The sequence below is a fragment of the Dasypus novemcinctus genome, chromosome 24 (genome assembly GCF_030445035.2).
Source record: "Dasypus novemcinctus isolate mDasNov1 chromosome 24, mDasNov1.1.hap2, whole genome shotgun sequence".
Lineage (NCBI taxonomy): Eukaryota > Metazoa > Chordata > Mammalia > Cingulata > Dasypodidae > Dasypus > Dasypus novemcinctus.
The window spans coordinates 24,452,722-24,476,006 of record NC_080696.1 but is presented as its reverse complement, the minus strand read 5'-3'; the positions used below and the strand labels follow the sequence as shown (position 1 = coordinate 24,476,006).

At 46.0% G+C, this 23,285-nt stretch overlaps 1 protein-coding gene across 1 annotated transcript in view; it reads left to right on the top strand.

The window, feature by feature from the left end:
* The window catches only part of ABHD12 (abhydrolase domain containing 12, lysophospholipase), a 103,199-nt gene that overhangs the window by 66,912 nt on the left and 13,002 nt on the right, over positions 1-23,285 (top strand). The window contains exons 2-6 of the mRNA XM_058286789.2: positions 6,619-6,743; positions 12,714-12,819; positions 15,536-15,655; positions 18,034-18,064; positions 19,609-19,654. Coding sequence (XP_058142772.1) covers positions 6,619-6,743; positions 12,714-12,819; positions 15,536-15,655; positions 18,034-18,064; positions 19,609-19,654 — 428 coding nt within the window. The remainder of the gene's footprint in view (positions 1-6,618; positions 6,744-12,713; positions 12,820-15,535; positions 15,656-18,033; positions 18,065-19,608; positions 19,655-23,285) is intronic.

The window sequence follows — 23,285 nt, the reverse complement described above, 5'->3', positions numbered from 1 at the left end:
GGTGCCATCAGAGCTGCCATAGGCAGTTTTGCACAAGTCTTGTGTGGATATATGCTTTCATTTCTCTTGAGTTGTAAAATTGCAAGCTACCTGAACTCCTTATGGCAGGTGTTGGAGGGGTGAATGAGCAAGCCATGAGCAGGTCCAGGACTGCCTCGGGCAGCCAGAGCAGAGGGCCCAGGCCCATGCTTTGCACAGCATTTGGTGGTGGCCTTTAGATGGCAAGCTATTTCCTTACAGACTCACCATTTTCTGTTAGAATCAAGGTGTGAATCCCCCTTGGCCTCTTCTGACCTTCCCCTGGTCAGGGATCTTTTCTCTAACTAGAATAAAAACATGGTGATGACGAAGATGACATGGCAGCTAAGGTGTATTGTAGGGTTTTGTGCCAGGTACTCATGTTTGCACTACATGAATTATTGTAAGTAGTCATTCCAGTGGCTCCACAAAGGAGGAACTGTGACTTCCCCATGGTTCAGTAAAGAAACCAAAGTGCAGAGAGGTTAAGCACCTTGCCCAAGGTTGTGCAGCTGGTAAGTGGCATGGTTAGAAGTTGAACCTAGATCGTCTCCAGATCCTGCACATTTGACCTTAGAACCACATGCCTTTTCCCATTGCAAGGGCAGATGGTAATGGAACTTAATTGTCATTTTAAACTCTTCTTACATCATCTAATTATTAACTCTTGTGTTCCTGACTAGTGCTTCTGGCCAGCGGCCTCTTCCCCAGCAGCCTAGACTAGATCCGATCACCCTGGGTGATGTCCCCACCATACCATGTCCTTCTCTCATGGCCAGTCATGGCCCTTATGATTTGGTCAATGACTGATACCAGCAAGGGCAGTGTGGCAGGTAACCCAGTGGGATGAGTGAGTGGGTGTCATTATCAGATGTGTATATTTAAAATCATCTTTGATATAGCTGTTTATTTACATGTAAAATTCACCAATTTTAAATGTATAATTCGATGAGTTTTGGCAAATGTGTACAGTTGTAGAACCACGATCAAGGTGAAGAATATTTCCATCACCCTAAAAGTTCCCTCATGCCTTCTATGGTCAGTCCCCTCCCTCTCTACCTTCAGGGTCTAACAACCCTTACTCTTTTTTTTTTTTTTCTTGTTTTTTGGATTTTGTTTTTTGTTTTAGTCCCTGTAGTTTGCCTTTTTTAGGATTTCAGATCATTGGAATCATATGTATGTAGTCTTTTGTTTCTGGATTAATTAGTATAATACTTTTGAGATTCATTTGTATTGTGTTAAATCTCAGTAGTTCATTTTTTTAAATTTATTGATGTATATCACTCAAACATGTATATATACAATAAGTGTATAATAGTAGTGAACTTACAAAACATATATATACCAATAACTTGCATCGTTAAACATTTTTAACTAATGATTAAAGAGCATTGTCAAAATAATACTACTAAACAAAGTATTTTTCCCCCAACCAACCCTATTATTATTATCTTTATATCATTTATATATGAACATACATAAACAAGTGTATATTAAAAGTTGTGAACTTACAAAGCAAACATGCATAACATCTTACAGGGGTCCCTTACATCAACCCTCTACCAACACCTTGCATTATCATGAAACGTTTGTTACAAATTATGAAAGAATATTGTCAGAATTTTACTACTAATCATAGTCCTTATCTTGTATTTGGTGTGTTTTTCACCCAACCCACCCTATTATTATTTTTAAAATATATTTTTTATGACAGAAGTTGTAAACTTATAAAACGATCATGCACATGTGCAGAATTACCAAACAACACCCCTCCATCAACACACCACAATGTGGTGTGTCATTTGCTAGAGATAAGATAATATCACCTGATTGTTACTATGTCCATAGTGTACATTTGGCTGACATTTTCCATACTACCTCAGTATCAGCATAGTACATCTTTTGCATAGATGCAAGAATATTATATCATTACTGCTATCCACAGTCCATAGTTCACTCCAGCTGTATTTTTTCCATGCTTCACATTCTCAACACCCTCCAGTAGTGATATACATTTGCTCTAGCTAACAAAGGACACTCTTGCAACTAGACTACCATTGTCAGTCACATCCCCATATATAAACTAGCTGTTACAGTGTGTTACCATCTACTCTATAAATTTCCACACTTTACAGTAAAGCTAGTTAAAACTTCTACATACATTAAACATCAGTAGTCCACTCAGTCCTCCTCTTACCTCCTTTAAGAATCAACAACCTATCATCAGGTCTTGGAGATATTCTCTAATAACTTCTTCTAGAAGTTTTATGGTTCTTTTATTTTTAGGTTTTTGATTCATTTTGAGTTAATTTTTGGATAAGGTGTGAGATAGGGGTCCTCTTTCCTTCTTTCATCTGTGGATGTCCAGTTCTTTCAACACCATTTGTTAAATGGATTATTCTGCCTGAGCTGTGTGAGTTTGACAGGCTAGTCGAAAATCACATGACCATACTCGTGAGGGTCTGTTTCTGATCCATGAATTTGGTTCCGTTGGTCTATTGTGTCTGTCTTTAGGCCAGTACCATGCTGTTTTTACCACTGTAGGTAGGTATTATGATTTAAAGTCTGGCAATGAGGGTTTACTTTTCCTTTTTATGATGTTTCTGGCTATTCAAGACTCCTTACCATTCCAAATAAATTTAATGATCATGTTCAATTTTCTTTAATGCTGGTGGAATTTTTATCGGGATTGCATTAAATCTGTGTATCAATTTGAGTAGAATTGGCATATTAATGATATTTAGTCTTCCCATCCATGAACATGGAATGCTCTTCCAGTTGTTTAGGGGTTTAGATTTTTTAATTTGTTTTCATATTGAGTTGCAATTTTCTGAATACAAGTGCTTTACGTAATGGGTTAAGTTTATTTCTGACTATTTGAGTTTTATCTGTCATATTTTATTTTCACCACTCTTTTGACACTTTTAGTTACTTTTATTGATATAATCTTCATTTCTAGACTCTCTTCCAGGCCCCTCTCTCCTGTCTTCTTTTCAGGCTCTAGCACACCCTTTAGTATTTCCTGAAAATCTCGTCTCTTGCTTAGAAATTCTCTCAGTTTCTGTTTATCTGTGAATATTCTAATTTCTCCCTCATTTTTGAAAGACAGTCTCTCTGGATATAAGATTCTTGGCTGGAAATGTTTCTCGTAGTATCTTAAATATCAGACCACTGTCTTTTGCCTCCATGGTTTCTGGTGAGAAATCAGCACTTAATCTTATTGTATATCCCTTATATGTTATGAATTGCTTTTCTCTTGCTGCTCTCAGAATTCATTGTCTTTGGTTCTTTGACATTCTGATGAGTATGTGTCTCAGACTTGGTCTATTCAGATTTTTTTAGATGGGAGTACATTGTGCTTCTTGGACAGGAATATCTATGTCCTTCAATAGGGTTGGGACATTTTCTACCATTGTTTTTTCAGATGTTCCATCTGCCCCATTTTCCCTTCTTCTGGGACACCCATAACCCATATGTTTGCATGCCTTTTGCTGTCTTTTAGTTCCCTGAGACCTTGTTCAATTTTTTCCATTCTGTTCTTTTAAATGTTCACTTTCAGAGACCATTTCTTCAAGCTCAACAATCCTTTCTTCTGCCTCCTAAAATCTGCTATTATATGGTTACAATGTTTTTTTAATTTCATTTATTGCACTTTTCATTCCCATAAGATCTGCTCTTTTTCTATGTATGCCTTCAAATTCTTCTTTGCACTCATCCATTGTCTTCTTAATATCTTTAATCTCTTTAACCCTCTCATTGAATTTATTAAGGATATTTGTTTGAACATCTGTGATTAGTTGTCTCAACGCCTTTATGTCATCAGAGGCTTATCTTGTTCCTTTAACTGGGCCATAGCTTCCTGTTTCTTGGTGTGGATTGTAACTTTTTGCTGGTGTCTTTGCATCTGGCTTACTAGAGTATTTATTCTGGGTGCAGTTTTTCTCTTTACTTTATGGCTTCCTGTCCTTTCTCCCTTGTTGGTTGTGCAGTAGGAGCCAAGCATGTTAGTTGGTATTATAAGCTGTGGAGGCTCAAGCTGCCCTCATTGTGCCAGGGACCAATGAAGTTTCTTCCAACTTTCTCCTTTGCTGGGGGGGGGGGTGGCGGTAGAGACAGAGTCACAGGTGTGTGGAATAATCCACGTGCAGGTCTAGACTGTAGTTCCCCAGAGAGACTGATGAAGCTTCAGGCCTCTTTCTCCCCTGCGTGGGGCAGGGATGGAGCTGCAGGTGTGGGCAGCAATCTATGCAGTATGGGTCCAAGATGACTGCAGTTGCCCTGGTAGACTTCTAATTTTCAGTCTATGTCAGCCAAAGTTACCTGCAGTTACCTGTATAGGCTGGTGCAGGGCTCCTCAGCCTTCTCCCTGCCTGAGATGGTACTGACGCCTAGGCAGGCTGCAGGCTGATCTGCGTGTAAGAAACTGATTCCTGTGGACACTGAGAGTTGCGGTCAGCCCAGCTTCCCCTCAGGCTAGGGGCAGAGTCAGATGGTGGCTACTGGCCTCTTTCTGACTTGGGCTGGTTCACATGTCAGCTGTTCCCAGAGTTATATCTTAGCCAGCCAAGTCTACCAATCAGTAGCTGAAATCAGCAGCCAACTGTCTCCTCCTCTCCTGTTTCTGGGAAATGGAGCTTCCAATTCCAGTCACAGAATACCTCTTGGGGTGGCTCGTGCCACCAGAGTAGGATAATCACTGGCCTCTGCGGCTTGGCTGGTAATTTTCCGGAAAGGCTGGCACAGGTCCTGCAGCTCCCTCCCTGCTGGAGGTGGCCCTGGGGCCTAGGCTAGAGCTGCAGTATGATCTGGATGGAAAGAATCTGGTCCCCACCAGCACTGGGATTTTCAGTCTACCCTGCTTCCCCTCATGCCAGACATGGAGTTAAGATGGCAGCTCCTGGCCTCTTTCTAACTTGGACAGGCTCAAAATTGAGCTGTTCTCAGAATTATACTTTACCCCACTGAATTTACTCATCAGTAGCTGAAGTTGGTGCTGAACTTCCTGCCTCATTGTGGGGAAGTGAAGATTTCAATTCCAGCTATGGAACAGCTCCCAAGGCAGCTTGTGCCCACAGTGGAGGATGGGCACCAGCCTCCAGGGTTTGGAGCGCTCTACTTACAAGTCTTCTCTGCAGATGGACTGTCTCCTTCCATTCCTTCAAGTATGTTGCAGGATACTCTTCTGGTCTCCCAGAGCCCCCAAACAGGTGCTTCAGCTAGCTCCAGAGAGCTCTGGGTGTTTGCTAACTGCCCTGTAGCAGGAACTGACTCTAGGAGCTCCTTATTCCACCGCCATCTTGCTGGTTTCCCTCATTGTATATTTTTTAATTGACCTTAAATATTTTTTTGGGAAGCATTCCAGAAATAAATAGTCCTACTAAGTTTAGACTTTTTATAGTGTTAGAGTAGCAGTTCTCCAAGTGTATCCTGGAGATTTATGGTGGTCCCCAAGATCCTTTCCAGATGGTCAGATGGTCAAAGCAGTTTTCATAATAACATTAAGATGTGATTTGCCTTTTTCACTCTCATTCTGTCATTATATACAGGGGAGTTTTCCAGTTGCTACATGATGTGCGATACCACAAGAGATTGATGGCAGAAGCAGATGAGAGACTCCAGCTCAAAGAACTTTATAAAAATATTAATGCTACTCTTCTCCCTAAAATTTTTTTGTATTGGAAATATTACTATTTTTCATGACAAATATTTTTCATGTTTATCAGTAGAGTATCATTATTAGATGGATTAATAAAAATTTTAATTTCTCATAGTGATAAATATAAACAATATAAACAAAAACTCTTTGGGGGCCTCAGTTTTTGAGTGTAGAGGGATCCTAAAACAAAGTTTGAGTTAGAGATATTTTTGTTAGGGAAACAGAAGCAGGCTGAAGTACGCTCTTGCAGCTGGTTAGGCAGTAGAAGACAGTTTGAGACCCTGCAATGGAGAAAACACCTCCCTCCAAGTCTGGGCTGGGTGGCGCTGAAGCTGGGGGACTTGGGAACTCAAGGACATACAGGGACAGCAGTGGTCTTATTTGCAGGACTCAGGAGAAAACACAAGGACATGCAGGGGCAGCAGTGGAATGTGAGGACAAGAGGGACCCAGTGGTCTTACTCTCTGCTCCCTGCTCTCCCTGGCGCCTGGTCAGGCAGGTTCCGTTGACATCCTGAGAGTTTGTCTTCCCACAGGTAGCTAATGAGTAACCCACTCCAGCAGGTACAGATTGGGTAACCACAAGGTAGAGGAGGCAACTCTTCTAAGATGAAGCTGCAACTAGGTTCTGATTTAAGGTTGGAGCACTTTCTTAAGGTCATTTGTTTGCTGTGCTCAAGTGCAAGGGTGGAGATAGGAAGCTGTTAGGATTTTTTGTGCTGCTTTCTGAAAACTAATTTTTTTTTCCTAGTAGAGTTCTAAGCTCAAATTAGAGGACTACCAAAAATAACTTTTAATACAAGCAGAATAGGCGGCTACTCTTGATACTGGCAATATTCTTAAGGAAAAGATAAGAGAAATTTTGTGATTTTAATAATGTATTATTAAACTATAACAAAATTGCACCTACTGCCTTTTGACCTATCAATTGCTTTTCTCTTGCAGGCGAAAGGGACTGTGGTTCCGGCTGAGGAAGATACTTCTCTGTGTTTTGGGCTTGTATGTTGCCATTCCATTTCTCATCAAACTCTGTCCTGGGATACAGGCCAAACTGATTTTCTTGAATTTTGGTAAGCATTATGTGTCAGTTTTTCCTTTTAAATGTTCATTTTCATAATGATGTCTGATTTTAGGGGGTGCATTTCTATTTCAACTGAGATGTAACTTATATATAGTAAAATGCAAAAATTTTAAGTGTGCAGCTTAAATGTACAGGTCAATTTTATGTGTTTATATAACTCTCACCCAAATCAAGGAATAGCACATGCCTATTACCCCAGAAAGTTCTCTCCTGTCCCTTATCAATTAAGTCATTGTCTCTAAAAACTTCCATATGACTGCTTTCCAGTGCTGGCATTTATGAACACAAGTGACTGTACTGTGGGGGGTGGGGATGTTTTCTTTCTTCATCTGAGGTAGGTGAAAAATGTTAACATTGGAGAATCTTTTGAAGCTATTGTTCTGGGAATGCTTTGTAAAAATTGTGCAATCTAGGAACATAATTGTCCTTGAAAAAGATGACCGCTGATAAACATAGTTACCCTATGTTTTTATAATTAGCCTTTTTTTTCTTAAAAAGGAAAAAAAGCAATTTTTTCCCCTTGAAAAAACTCAATATAGTTTGATTTCTTGGAAATTTTATGCTGGCTTTTTAAGTGTCCTAGTCTTTTTGAGTTAACTTGGATCTCATGTGTTCCAAAGTTGTTTCTTTTCATGCTATTTATTTACTTTGGGGACAGTGGTAGGAAGAGGTACAGAATTGTTAAGTTAATGAAAAGTTAAGGGATCCCGGGTACATGATTGCTGGCTTAATCAGTTGGGTTCCCGTCTACCATATGAGAGGCCCTCGGTTTGAGTCCCGGGGCCTCCTTGTGAAGGCAGGCTTGCCCACACACCATGGAGAGCTGCCGGTCCACAAGTGCCATGGAGTGCCACCCAGCCCGCAAGCGCTGTGAAGTACCACTGGCCCGCAAGCACTGCACAGTGCCACTGGCTTGCAAGCGCTACGGAGAGCTGACTCAGCGAGGTGACGCAACAAAACAAGGGAGACAGGTAAAAACACAGAAGAGTATGCAGCAAATGGACACAGAGAGCAGACAGCAAGCAAGCCGCAAGTGGGGAGGGGGATAAGAAAAAATCAACCGGGACTTTCTCTAAGACTGAAAGTAAGGACTCAAATGGACCAGTGTTCACAGTAGCAAAGAGTTGAAAGCAGCCCGACTGTCCATTGACTGATGAGTAATAAACAAAATGTGATAAATCCATGCAATGAATAGTATTCAGACATAATACGGAATGAAGATTGCCCCAATCAAGGTGGCAGAGAGAGACTTCGGGGCTCCTTCCCCCACAGAAGCTTTGGGTTGTTTTTGTTGTTGTTTTTTTTAGGATTTATTTATTTTTCTCCCCGCCCCCCCTCCCCCATTGTCTGCTGTCTGTGTCCATTTGCTGTGTGTTCTTCTGTGTCCGCTTGCACTCTTGTCAGCAGCACCAGGAATCTGTGTCTCTTTTTATTGCTTCATTTTACTGCTTCAGCTCTCCATGTTTGCAGTGCCACTCCTGGGAAGGCTGTGCTTCTTTTGCATGGGGCAGCTCTCCTTGCAGGGTGCACTCCTTGCATATGGGGCTCCCCTATGTGGGGGACACACCTACAAGGCAAGGCACTCGTTGCATGCATCAGCACTGCATGTGGGCCAGCTCATCACATGGGTCAGGAGGTCCTGGGTTTGAACCCTGAACCTCCCATATGATAGGCAGACACACTATGAGTTGAGCCAAATCCACTTCCTGCCACAGAAGCTTTGACCAACCCACAAGAACTGGCAGAAACATCTTTCCCAAAGCTCCTGTTAAAGGATTGCAATAATAGGGCCCACTCAGAATCAAGCAAAAGGAGTCTTAAAAGTGGTGGGATCTTATAGTGGCCTGGCCAGCCCCTCTCCCAACCCTCACCAGCTCAGCTTGGAGTCAACCATGCTCCCAGTGTGGATCCCTGGTCCTGGCTCCAGAGGGAGCAGAGTAATCCTCAAGCACATGCTGGGAGCATGTAAGTCTGGTCCCGTCTATCTAGAGGTGACCTGAGGAACTGACATCCCAGAACTTGCCCCACATGTAGAAGGCACTTCACAGAACTCTCCTACAGAACGTTGTGGGAGAGCATTCAAGTAGCTGCCTGGGTGTAGGACATACATTGCAGTGCCTGGGACTGTGAGGAAACTGTTCACTAGGGGGAAGGGTGCATCCGTATCTGTGTAAAGGTGCAAACAGGGTCTAGGGCCACATGCACATGCCCAAGAAAATATATAAGCACAGAAAGCTTTGGGGAAGCCCCTATGCCTTGTCTGAAGCTATTTTCTAAACACTGCCTTGATAAGCTCTGAAGGAGAACCCTCATACAGGTCACTTTGCTTTGTAGCATTTCTGTTCATTTAGACCATTAGTGCAAGTGGTTCCTGGGAAAGGTGCTTTCTTCTTTTCCCTTTTTTTTTTTTCTGGGTCAGCTCCTGGCATTCAAGGAAAGCTTTGTCTTAACACTAGTTGGATATATACTTAACGAACAGACACCCCTCAATACATATTAAAATATCAAAATGTCCAGTTTTCAGTAAAGATTACAAAACATTCAAAGAAACAGGAAGTGATGGCTGAGGCAAAGGAGAAGATTATATTGTATTATATTTGTAACTGTTGAACATGGTTGAAATGGCAAATGTATTTGTTTGTTTGTTTGTTTGCTTGAGGTACCAGGGGCCAGGAATTAAACCCAAGAACCTTGTATGTGAGAAGCCAGTACTCAACCACTGAGCCACATTGGCTCCCCTGAGCTGGTTTTCTCCTTTGTTTTGACTGCTGTTTGTTTGTTTTAGGAGGCACCGAGTGAACCAAACATGGAGTTCAACCACTTGAGCCACATTCACTCCCTGTGTTTTTATATACATGTTACAATAATTTAAAAAATAAAGACTGGGAGACAGGATTCTTGGAATGAGGCTGCCATAGACTAAAAATTGGCTTCTGGGTTCTTAGACTTCTTAGGCTTGGAAACTTTCTGGATTAGATGCTAATCTTTATAAAACACTCTTCTTTGGGTAGGGAATCCTTTAAAAACTCTGGGATGGTTGGTTTTTGCAAAGCTTGTACTACTTATCCCCAGACACAGATTGCTGAGCCAGCAGAAGCAGGTGCCGTCAACCTGGAGGCAGGGGTTAATTCCAGCTTCAGGAGGCAGAATTGACTAAATGAGTCTGGGTGTGGAGATGGAAGGCACCCGGTTTAGCTATTCAGAGGGTTTAATTCACAAGGTCAGCTTGCCTCACAATTGTCAGATGAGGAACTTGCCCAGTAAACTATAGCTTTGAAGTTCCACAAGTGTGGAGATTTTTGGAGGAGGCTCTTATAGCCTGAAATATCACATTAAACAGAGACTTCCCAGGCCTTCTTCCTAGGCAGGAGCCTCTGCTGGGTGCCCAGTCCCCAGATAAAACCTCAGTTCCTTACATGGCAGTCAAAGGTGTTGTTATTGACCCAGCTGACCTTTCTCTCTTCCTGTTTACTAACTCAAGAGCCAGGGCTGTGCTATATGAAATCCCTAGAATAAGCCAATTCATTGGGACAGATAGTAAGTAGATAAGAGGCTACCAGAGGCTGGGGTGGGAAGTGGGTATTATTGTCTAATGGGTACAGAGTTTCTGGTTGAGGTGATGAATGAAAAAGTTGGGGTAATGGATGTTGGTGATAGTAGCTCAATATTGCAAATGTACTTAATACCACTGAAAAATATGCTTGAAAGTGATTAACATGGGAAATTTTGAGTTGTATATATGTTATTACAATAAAAAGTTTTAAAAAGTGAGTGAGGGTGTGGAGTTGGCAGCTCTATCATATCTCCACCCTTGAGAGTTATAAAATGGGAGCAGTGACACCCTGTTTGGGGGTGCGAGGCGCTAGGTGCACGGAAAACCTGACCACGACATGGTGGCGGCACAGGAACGTGGTACTGCTTCCTCGGATTGCCACTTTTCTTTTGAGAGGAAAGTTATAAATTTTTAAAATTTAGCCTGCTTCTTGGGGAGGAGATGGCTTAAGCAGGAGATATGAACAGCAGCTGTTGTGGGAGGGTTCGGTTCACTGCATGTTGGGTCTGAGTGGCTCAGGGGAGCTCATGGGGGAGGAGCCCAAACTCCTATGATCAGATGTTTAATTTATTCAGCAAATATTTGTTGATCCCTGATTGTGAGCAACTCCATGACTTAGGTACTGGGGTGCAGCAGTGAACAAAACAATAAAGAGCTCTGCCCTCTTGGAACTCTGTCTATAAATAAACTAAAGGAGTAAATACAGAGAATATTAGGTAGCCTTAAGTCCCCAGGAGAAAAATAAAGCTGAAGGGATTATAGTCTTAAGATTAGGTATCCAGGGAAGATCTTGCTGAGAAGGTAATATCTGAGGAAGTGAGAGAGCTAGACATGCAGATATGTGGGAGGGGACAAGCAGTGCAAAGGTCCTAGGGCGGGAGAAGGATGAGTGTGGTTCAGTGAAGGGACCAGAAGTGAGAGACAAGCATGTTTGGTGTTTGTGCCATGTGGACATGTGAGGTTACTCAGTGAAACTACTCTCTTCACCAAGGAAAGCTGTAGACACATGTTGGCTTCCTCATAGAGGTGGGGTCAACAGGACCGTGGTGCTCTGTGTCACTGCCCTTTTTGGAAGTTACTATCTTATAAAGTGAGTAAATATCACCTGAAGACTTTTTTAAAAGTTCCAGTTTTCAGTTAAACTTCTCTCAAAACATTGTGTTCATTCTGTAAACCTGCAACTTCTCTAATTAAAAAAAAATTTATTCACCATAAACAATAAAAAGTACAGTAGTATCTGAGAAAAAAATGAAGCATCATGCTCCCCACACATAGTCTGAAAGCAGTATTGGCCTCTTGGCATCGTTCTGTATTTCCCACCGGCCTCTGAAGGTGGTAGCGGTGTTGTCCTTGATGTCAAGGTTATTGTTGATGTTTGCCTTGTTTTTATAAAAATACAATGGGGTTGGGAAGCGAATGTGGCTCTATCGATTAGGCTACCATCTACCATATGAGACGCCCTGGGTTCACCTCCCTGGTCCTCCCTGTGAAGGCAAGCTGACCCAGGCCTGTGGAGAGCTGACAGCTCATGCCCGCAGAGAGCTGACCGCCCGCGCCTGCAGATAGCTGGTGCAGCAAGATGATGCAACAAAGGGAGACAAGCAGACACAGAAGAATGCATAGCAAATGGACGTAGAGAGCAGACAGCAAACAAGCTGCAAGGGCGGGGAGTGATAAATAAAATAAATCTTAAAAAGAAAAAATACAATGGGTTATTGCACACGGGTCCCTGCTTACCCATTACCTGATCTTCCTGTCTAACTGTATGTCCTGGGTGTTCTGCCAGGTCAGTAGACTGACTTTAATGGCCCCATGATTTTCCATACTTTTAGTACACCACTGTTTATTCAACCATGGCCCTCTTGGCATATTACCTCTTAAATTTAGGACTTTACTCAGCTCTGGATGCTATTCTGTGGATCTATCTGTTTCCCTGCACCTATACTCCATCTTCTGCCAACAACTCTAGAGAGTTCAGAATCCCCTTTAGCTTCTTTATCACCCCACATCCAATGGGTCGTCAGGTTCTATGGGTGCAGCTCCAGAACATCCTGTACATCCATCGCCTTTTTTCACTCTCTTCTGCCACCACCCTAGCCCAGCCTCCATTGTACCTCTCCATAGCCATGTCTGCAGACGTCCTGCGGGTCCGTCAGCATCCCCAGGCACTGTCCACTGTGTTTCCTGCCCACATTTGCATCTGCTTGCAGCATGGACACCTTCCTGGAATCTCTGTTGATGAGTGCACGCTGTCCTGGCACACCTAGTCCCACACCACCAGTTGAGGCCGGAAGCCGGACTGTGATATGTGATATGTTGGAAAAGCATTTGTCCGTTTCTGAAAGCTTCACCTCTACTCACACTCCCATTTATTTAACCTGATTTCCATCTTTTTGTCTCCTACAGTGAGGGTTCCTTATTTCATTGACTTGAAAAAACCACAGGAACAAGGTTTGAATCACACCTGTAATTACTACCTGCAGCCAGAAGAAGATGTCACTATTGGAGTGTGGTAAGTGTGGGCCACTCAATGGGTATCCCAGGGGTGGGAGGGGCCCTGGAAAGTGTAGCCATGCTGTCCTAGATGTCAGGCTCTAAAGCTCTTGCTTGTCCCTTTTCATCTTCCCCAATTCCTTTTCCAAGGGAAGATGGCAGCTAAAGTTGATCCAAATGGTGCAAGATGAAATGGTACCAAACTGCATCCTGAGGTTTTCAAAACAGCAGAGGCTTTGCAAACCAGATTGCTTTTTACAGAGAGTTCTGTTTCTGGGGGTGAGGGGAGAAGTAGAGGGAACAAGATAGAAACAGGGAAAATAAAGCCCAGAATTGTAAATACAGATTTGCTATATACTTTTTCTTTTCAGACAAGCAAATGCCTAGATACTAAAAACAGATATTCATACCTGTTGGCAGTTGATTATGATGTTGCTTGTTATCCTCTTAGTTTTTACTTTTTTAGCTATAGATTTAGATTGGACTTGAGCTTTGTGACTTCTTTTTATCTCCTTGGAGTATGTTTTAATGTTTTGGTTTTTTTTTTAACAGTTAAGTAGGTGTTTCCAAATAACTGCATTGACCAACCTTGCAGTAGCATTTTCTCTTTTCTCTCAGAAGCAGCTCCAAATCACTGCCCTTTATCCAGCTGGGTTTATTATCCAATAGCTGTAAAGTCTCTTTCCGCTGTCTCTGAAGACCACTGTGTATGTAAGAAGCTTCTAAATGAAATGTTGTGAGTAGCTTCCCAGTGTGGTTTGTAAGGAAGTTCAGACATTTCTGATAATGCCAGGAAGATCTGATCCTAGGTAAAGAATATAAAATGAGAAGGGAGATTCCTGTGCTTAGTAGTTGATGCTGTGATTAATTTTTTTCCATGTTCTATTTTGATTAATCTACATTTATAGACTAATGACTGTGGGACATTTCAGCTTTCTATTTTTTGTTGGAAGCTTGATTAGTTTTCCTCAGAGCTCTTTACTGGAGATTGGTTGGCCTTCCTGTGGGTTACTGTGAACGTCTGTTTTGAAGAATTGCAGGTTTAATCAGAATTTTTTACTCAAATAGAACAGTTGTGTTGCTGGCAGTGTTTGCTTTAGTGTGCTAATTAGGCAAAAAGCACTCACAGAGTATCTACGTGAATTATCAAGTACCCACACAGTGTTCTTTAGTGAGAACAATGGAGAGTCTGAAAGGAGTGACAGAAACATTGTGTCATTGGGTGCCTGCTCCATGCCCGCCATTCGTGTCCCTGTGGGGTCACGATGACAGTTGGGGCCCTTGGGTGAGCAGCGGGCCCCTGCTCAGCAGCCACCTTCACCCACATCCCCAGCCTCCTGGAGGTCTTAGAACCCCTAAGTGACACCTGAGGGACACTCTAAATTTTCCACTTGACAGCACAAGAGGAAAGGCCCAGAAATGTGGGCCAGCAGCTGGAAGCAACACAGGCCTTTATCAGGAATCCCAAGTTTGGAATAGAATGGCTCCTGGAAGACATCAGCTCCCAACACCTTAGAAATGTACCTTTCCATTCCACAGGTTTGTAATTGTCTGGGGATCATAATTGTAACGGTCAGACCCATCCCAGAATGTGGTCCTCTTGAAGTGGCGAGCCATGTTAGAATGAGATACTAAAACTTAAGAGCTGGAAAATAAGAAATTGTTTGGGTTTTTGTTTTGTTTGTTTGTTTTTTGAGGTACCAGGGACCAGCAAATGAACCTGGAATCTCGTATGTGGGAAGCCAGTGCTCAACCTCTGAGCCACATCAGTTCCCCTTTGTTGGTTTCTCTTTTGTTTGTTTGGTGTTTTTTTGTTTCTTGTTTTTTTTTTTTGTTTGTTGTTGTTTTTGTTTTTTAGGAGGTCCCAGGTTCAGTTCCTGGGGCCTCCTATGTGGGAATCGGTGCTCAACTACTTGAGCCACATCTTCCCCCTGGAATTGGTTAATTAAAAAACAAAAAAAAAGATTCCTGCCACTAGTATCCAGAATGAATTTGAATAGTTTTACAGAAAACTTGATTAATTCATACCCTCCCTGGTGATGAACAGTGTATGATTTAGTGTCTCCCTGAAGGAAGGTTTGACCAGGCTGAGACCTGGCAGGAGGTGAGGGCTGGGTGAGGCAGTCTGCTCTCAAGAGAGCTTCTGCTCTGGGCGGTCCCAGGCTGGCTGCATCGGCTGTGCCCATTATACAGGATTCCTCCTGCAGAGCTGAGGCTGCTCTAAGATGACTTGTTAGCCAGGTCTGGAAGTTGGAGTGTTTTACCTTAGGAACGGCATTTAAGGATGGCTGGCTTTCTAGTGAGTGTTCCTGAATTGGTTCATAGGGTAGCATGAGTTAGATTGTGGACAGCTTATAAACATGGATAAGTCTGAGAAGAACTGCTGTTAATTCCACCAGTCTTTGCAAACTGCTCACTCCCGGCTAGGCCTGGTGGAACAGCAACTGATAAGGGGATTCAGCTGGGTTCACCCTCATAGAGCTTACAGTTTACAGGGCTTGGCCGGGACCCCATCCCCTGGTAACTGCTGCCAGTGCCAGCTTTTGAGGCCTGTTTGCAAGTCAGGAAATGTTCCTCCTTAAGCTGTGGTGAGTCATTCTCAGAGCTTGTTATTAAGGAGTCCTTTGTTCTAGTAATGGTTCCAATCCAATCCCTGCCCCATCCTGTCCATCCTCTTGTTGGGTGGGTCTTTGTTAGGTGAGAGCCCTGAGCGCCCTCCCTTTCCCTGCTTGCAGGCACACTGTCCCTACTGTCTGGTGGAAGAATGCCCAGGGAAAGGACCACAGCTGGTATGAGGATGCCCTGTCCTCCAGCTACCCCATCATCCTGTATCTTCATGGAAATGCAGGCACGAGGTGAGGGGGCCCCCAGGTACATCCCCCCACATTGCATGCTCCCCTTGGGTTGGGAGGGTCCTGGCCCCATCAGCCCATGACCACCAGGGACAAATCTGTGGTCTGACAAAACCAGGTCATTGACCCCTGGCCATGAGGGAGAGGGCACACCAGGGCGCAGAGGCACCTGAAGTCCTTGCCCAGCTTTATCCCACATGCTTGTTATGGCTGGGTTTAACGGCCTTTCCTTCAAACTTGCTGGGACTTGAGCTCTTGTCCTTGCTTCCAAGATAAGCAGATGGGTTCCTTTCACGCTATGTGGTGGAGGCACTAAGAAGGGGAAGGGGCAGTGCCCATGTGGGTGGAAGAGGGAGTCTGGGGGCAAGGATGTGTTTCGGGGTCACTGTGGCTGTAGCTTTCTCAGGCTGTGTGGGCAGCCAACCACGAGCTGCCTCTAGGGTCTGGCAGAGTTGTGGGTGCCAGTCAGCAAGGCACTGGGGCAGTGCTGGTGGGTGGCAGGCGGAGAGGCAGGAGTCATTTTGAAGGCGGAACCAGCAAGGAGAGCAATGCATGGGCCTTTCTGGATAGGAGACAGGGCATAGTGGGTATCTTGGCAGAGAAGCCATGCCATGGGCATTGCAGAATGAGCTCAGAAGGCATTACACAGGAGGCTGGTAGACACCAGGGAGTGCAAAGCTTCTAGCTTCCGCTTCGCACTGAATCACATGTGCTGCTCCGCTCTGTATTTCCTTCTTTGTCTGACAAAGTTTCTCTTCTCCTTTCCAAAGAGCAAATGTCTGTAAATAGCTTTCATAGCATCTAGAGATGAGAAACTTTGTAGTTTGCTGTGAATATGGTTCAGTTCAGCAAAGCCAATCACATGGGCAAAAGACAAAACTTGCTTATAACTTCAGGTTTAAAAGAAATATTGTGGCCTTCAAAGGCTTCCTGTTCCCATCCTACTCCCCTCCCCAGAGACTGCCTGTGCTGTGGGTTTTGCCTGCCCTGACCCTCCTTGCCCTCCTTCCAGTCTTCACCTGGCTGCATCACAACCTCACCTTTGTTTCTTAGTACCTTCTCAGACCCCAGACATGTGGCTGCTGCTTGCTCACTGTGGTTCCCTCTGGCAGGTGGGCTCTCACCTGAAGGAGGCGGCCCTTGGAGCACAGCTACAGCAGGAGCTTCCCAGGGCCAGCCCCCTGGGCTGCTGTGGCATGCCATGTTATGCTCTAGATCCCCTCTTCCTTTGGCTCCTTGAGGGAAATTTGGAAATTTAAGAAAAGAGCTTCCATGAACTCTTCCAAAAATAACAAAAAACTCAGAGTATTTCCTTCTCCTCTTGAAACTTATTCCTTTGTATTATGTTGGTTTTCCTCCTTTGTCTCGTCTTCTCCCAAACCCCTCTCTACACATACACTTGAAATGGTCAAAATGCTCATTAAAAACAATAAAAATAAAACACACAATGCACACACAAAGCAATTCTGGAATGTGGAGCGCATGGAAGAGCCCTTCACTCTGCTGCCCCCACCCAGTGCTGCCCACCTCCCCAGGGCTGCCCTGTTCCTGCGTTGGTGTGTTCTTAATAAGGAAAGATGAGCAGCTCAATCAAAGGTGAGAAAAGGCAATTCTTTGTTCTCAGACAAAGGAAAACAAACCTGGGAAACCATGTGGACATGCGAGAGGATGTCAGGCCTCTGTAATAAGGGCTCACAAACACTGGTCTCTGGGCGAGGGCCTCGGGATGTTCTCACTCTCCGGGAGAGATCAGAGCCTCTTTGAAGAGAGATGGACACTCACTGTCTGGACCACCATTGCACCTGCCTTCAACCCAGGGACCCCAGGTCTAGGGAAGCCCCGTGTGCCAGGGGCACAAGGGAGGGTGAAGGCAGGAGAATACCTCTGTGACTGCTGAGTAAGGACCAGCTAAGGAGAGTGCACAGCCACAAAGGAACGTGCTCCGTCTTGGCCAAGGCCGACAGAAAGGCGTAGGAGGGTACACATGGCACGCACTCAGCCCTGTGCATAAGTCAGTAAGTGCACTGTGCCCACATGTCCAGGTAGTCTCTGCACCCTTGGAGCTGAGGCAGGGCGCTGGGTGGTGGGACGCCCACTGTAAACCCTTTAGTATTGTCTGAATTTTGTACTGTGTGTGTGCAGCACCTATTCAAAAATAAACACTGAAAGCAATACTTTAGCCATCTCCCTGCAGTGCTGACTCTCCCTTGCTTTGCTTGGTGCTGCCTGAGGCATATGTGGAGCCACTGAGGGTAAGGGGGATGGTTGTCTTTTCTACCATGGACCTCCCCAGAGGAGACCCTTCTGTATGGACTGTGGGTCCCGCCTATTTGCAAGGCTGCACTAACGCACACTTCTTTTCCTTCTCCATGATGCTCCAGGGGAGGGGACCACCGTGTGGAGCTATACAAGGTAAGGTGCTCAGCTGGCACGAGCAGACAGTCCCCGCCAGGGCCTGAGCAGAGCGGGCCTCAACCGTGATGGTGAGAGGCAGCCCCTGTTGGTCTTCTTCGATAGTCTGCCTTGTATGGACCTACTGGGGGGTGGCAGCACCCTGGCTGATTCAGCTATATAGCGCTTCCCACATCCCTGTTCTAGCTACATTATTCAAATTCAGAATAATTACTTTGTGGGTCCTGTGCCAGTTTCTGACAGATTAGATTGAAAGGAGTTTGGAATGGTTTTTAAATGTATGGAATGAGTAAAGAGAAGTATGTGGTCAGAGGGCTATCCACACTGCCGAGCTGCAGGGTCCCAGAATTCTCAGGGCACACAGGTTTCCCACATCCATGGGGTGCATGGCAGCTCTTCATGAGGTCCCTGGGTCCACCGTGGAAGCACTATTAGGTCTTTCCAGAGATCAGGGAGGCACACCCATGAGTCAGGTGCCTTGAACTTGGTGTAAATTGGGCTGTCAGGGAAGGGGAATGCCTGAGAAGTGTCTTCCCTCCTCCAAAAAGCCCCACAGCCCCTCTGCACTCACCTTGCCAGGATGGGCAGCAGTGGGTGGGCTCTGTGGGGGCCTGGGCCTGGGCCTGGGGGTAGCTTGCATGCTGCGGGGAGGCATAGGCCTTCCTCAAGGTCACTTCCTTTCAGATAACAAAACCAGCTGGGCAGTAAATTGAAGTCTCTCCACCCTTTTTCCCCTCCCAGGCTACTAGGAAATTCACAGACAAAAGTTCCTGGAACAGCCTCCTATCTAGACTTCTTATTCACACCCTTTCACCCTAAACATCCCACAGCCACCACCAGGGGGAAAAAAACTAGAAATTGTCCTTGTTTATGACTGCAAGAGTATGAGGAATACAGGGACACACAAGGAAAGGAGGGGATACACCATAGACAGAAGTTGCAGGCCCAGGGACTGAGGAAGCTGTAGGCTCTCCTGCCGAGGGCGCACCCTGGTGGGGCATGTGCAGTGGGCTCTTCGGGCATACTCTGCTGCCCACAGTCTGGTCTTGTTCCTCGCAGGAGCTGGGAGTGGTGGTCTTTGGGGAGACAAGTCCAGCTAGTCTATAGAGGTTTTTATTATAAAATAACTGAGGAAAAAGAGCTGGGCTTCAGTGCAGGGTCCCACACTAAGGTCTTCTCGCTCTGGAGTTCCTCCTCCTGAGTCTCCCATCGTGCCAGGCTCTTCAAAGCCTGCTGGCAGCACAGGGAGCTCTGTGGGTCCCCAAGAGCCAGAAAGTTACCACTGGGCGTCCTCGGCCTCGAATGGGGTTGACTCAGAGGCTAGCTTCAGACAGGAATATGGACGTGCTGGTTTGGGGGCTAGAGGAGCCTGTGAGATGGGACGTCCTGAAGCTGTGGCCTGGCCAGCTGTGCCAGCCTCCTTATTATGTCTCCTCCCTGTGCAGGACACAGAGATCAAGGCCAGAGGGCTTTAGGAAGAGGCAAGTTACCCTCGATAGCAAGGCTTGGATTTGTTGCCAAAATGTTTATTTTTCCTTTTGCAGGTGCTGAGTTCCCTTGGTTACCACATTGTCACCTTTGATTACAGAGGTGAGATTTCTTTTGGCAGAGACATCTGAGCATGCTCGGGCTTCCTGATTAGTCGTGTGATTTGCAGGGGATAGCTAGGCAGGCTCAAGGCGAGGCCAGCTTGTCCTAGCTGTGCCAGGACCTAGGGCAAGTGTTCCAGGCACAGGGAAGACCTGTGTGCCCTCCAGCGTGGGGTTCTGAGTACTGCCTTCCCCACACACCTCTGAATGTGGGAACAGGGGAGCCCCCAATGGGGGACCTGGTGCCTGGAACCCCAGCACATGCCATCTGCAGGCAGCCCGTCACGTGTAGAGGATGCTGTTTATTTTCTTCACTGGGCTTAGACTTTCCCTGCAGCTGGACATCAGAAACATTTTATACTCAGCAGAACTTGTCTTGTTTAGGTTAAAAAATGGGGAAAAGAACTGTTAAGTGCGAAAAGGGGTTCTTCTTTGCCCGCAGTATTTTCTCTTCCTGTTTTGTATGAATCAGATAGCATGCCACTGAGGTCCAGGACCCACAGCGTGATATAACCAAGAACATTTTACCTTAATGAGCAAGAAAAATACTGTGTATTAATCTAGTCCTAAATTGGACAGGTTGGGGTGAAGGCTGCTGGATTGGCTGGCCATCCTGGCCTTCTGGAGGAGGGTGATGATGTCGGAATCTTCAGACCGAATCGGACAGGGGAGGGAGTGCTGAGAAGGGCTTGGCTGGAGTGGGGCTGTGTTAGTTTCCTATTGCCACTTTAACAAATTACTACAAATTGGTGGCTTAAAACAAATTTCTTATCTTACAGTTCTGGAGGTCAGAGTGTAAAGTGGTCTCACTGGTTAAAGTTGGGGTGTTGGCAAGGCCGCCTTCCTGAACTCTTGTCTGCTCCTTCTAGGTTTTTTTTTTTAACTTTTTACTTTGAAATACTTTCAAACTACAGAACAGTTACAAAAATAATAAAAATAATACAAGGCCCATTCAAAGAACTCCAGCCTACCCACACACAGTTACTCAAATCTACCAACTTTTAATGTTTTGCCACATTTGCCATATCCATCCGTTTTCTAAACACACTTAATACTTCCATGTTCATTTCCTAAGACCAAGGCTCTTCATTCCCCTTCCATCTCTGAAGGCAGCAGTGATGAGCTGAGTCTTTCTTTCTTTGCATCATCTGGTTCGAACTCCCCTTCCTCTTTCTTTCACTCATAAGAACCCTTTGGTCCTACCTGGATAATCCAAAATCCTGTCCTTGTCGCGAGGCCAGCTGATTGGCAGCCTCAGTTCTACCTGCACCCTTCATTCCCCCTCACCATGTAACTGGACATATTCCCAGGTTCCAGAGCATAAGCGTGGATGTCTTTGGGCCATTATTGCCACCCACAGGGGTGGTTCCTTCCCTTCAATTCTGAGCTGGGCTAACTTAAAAATGAGTAGGTGCTGGAAAGCAATCCAATCTCTCATTCTTTTCTCCACACTGAAAAGGTTTTTTTCTGTTCCTGCTGCGTGCTAGAGACCTTAGGACAATGAGAAGGGACAGCCTAGTTAGCTTCAAGCATTTTATTCTGAGCTCTGTGTTCTTTGCATTTCTCAACTGTGTAAGAGATGAAAGCTCTTCAGAGATGTGCAGCCCCCAGAGGCCTGGCCCCGGCAGGGCTCCCTGCCCACTCACAGGGGCAATCTGCTTTACGAGCACCCTGAAATGGAACAAAGTGGGAGGACCTGCCAGGTGGATAAAATTGAGCACCAGTGACCTGGCCACCAGTGCCATTGCCTTGTGTATAAAAACTCGAGCCTGCATACTAGCATTTGTAAGATATTATCACAAGGGTGTGTGCCTTCCCTTCCTGTTCGTGGGGTGAGGTACTTGAGATGAGGGGGAGTTTTGGGGGGGTCTTAGAATATGGAGGCTCAACGAGCTTGGTCCCTTCCTGCCAGAAGGGCTTCCGGAAGGCCAGGCCCCTGGTGTGGGGTGGACGTCATGATCTCTGTCCTCCTTGAAGGCCTGTCTGCCCTCATATCCCCAAAGACCCAGGGCCTGACCCCTGAGGGAGGGCCAAGGGAAGCCTTCCTGGGTCTGAGTCAGAGATTGGGGTTCTCGGTCACCCCCTCCCTCCCTTCAGACTGTAGCTGTCCACTCCCAGTCGCCATCAGCAGCACATGCATGAGCTCTGCCTGGGGTGAGTGGCCACATAGGACAGGAGGGGGCATAGCATCCCTGAAGTGACAGGCAGCGCACGAGGGGCTGACGTGGCAGTTCTGGCAAACGGGTATGGTGGTGGAGAGTGTGGGTGGGGCAGCTGCAGCCCCAGGGCCAGGGGGCCAGGATGCAGGGGCTGGAGCAGGGCCAGCATGCCTCGGATCCACCAAGGGCCTCGATGTGAGGCACCCCTCTTAGTCGGAAGTGCCCAGGCAGCTCCAAGGCAGAGCCCAGTGGGACAGCAAGTCAGGTGTCCAGGATGCCTGGGCCCCTTCCCCAGCTCTGCCACATCTGGCACCCCTGGCTGCAGGCGAGAGCTGTACCACTCTGAGCCTTGGCTTCACTTGATCGTATAGAATCACCTCGTGGGGTCAGTGAGGATTCAACGAGATGAGGTGCTGTCATGTAACGTCCTAGTCATGCCCCTGTTCGTGCCTGGCTCTGAGCTCAGCGGACGGCAGCCTCCACCCGGCCACTGTGACCTCTGCCCCTGTGGATGCTGTCTCTGTCTCTGCCTGTACCTATGTGTCTATTCCCATGTTTCTACCCATCTCTGTGTCTGTCCCCCCAGCCATGTGTCTGTCCCCATGTATCTGCCCCCATCTGTGTGTCTGTTCCCGTGTGTTTGCCCCCGTTCTTGTGTCTGCCTCCGGCCACGTGTCTGTCCCTTTGTCTCTCAGGGCCCCTTCCCTTATGTGGCTTGCTGTAGCCCTGGGGAGGCATGCAGCCTGCCACACTCAGTCTTGCGGGGTTTTGTGATGTAGCAGAACCTGCTCTTCCTAACCCTTGTGCTGCATCCTCTCAGATCATTTGACAATGACTCACTGCTGAGCAGCTAAAAATGATAATTGCACTTGACCTTTCCTGGAGACTCAGTGAGGAGGCGGGAGGCCCTTGGGGAGGATTCTTTTCCAAGATTCATGCTGGAAAATTTGGTAATTTGGGGACAGGGATGGTTATGCAGACAAGATTCCTGATTAGATATTAAGATAAAACCAAGCCCCTTCCTTTTGGGGGCAGTGGTCAGAGTTGCCTTGACCCCAGAAGTCTCCTCTCTGTGTTCTGGGAACCTTCTGATTCCATTAATGCCATCAAGAACTGGGCAGTACTGGATGGAGAAGCCAGGACCCAAAAGGCAGGAGTTCCTGTCCCAGTGCAGTCCAAGGGAGTTTCACTGGCCCTTTGGGGAGGCAGACTGGCCTGGGCCCTGTCAGCTCCCCCACAGACTACAGTGGTGCACGCTTGCTGGCTGGCAGGGTGTCTGACTGCCCATCTGCACAGCAATTCATCAGACACGTGCCTGGCCAGCCTGTTTGAGTTTAGGGATTGTAATGGGTTAATGAGGGGAGGGCGTGTTGGGACATCCCTTTACATGGAGCTGTGGATAGTGATGACAGCAGCTTTCCTTGTCCAATACCAGACAAGGCCCCGGCTTAGTAGAGAGTGAGAGGCTGCACC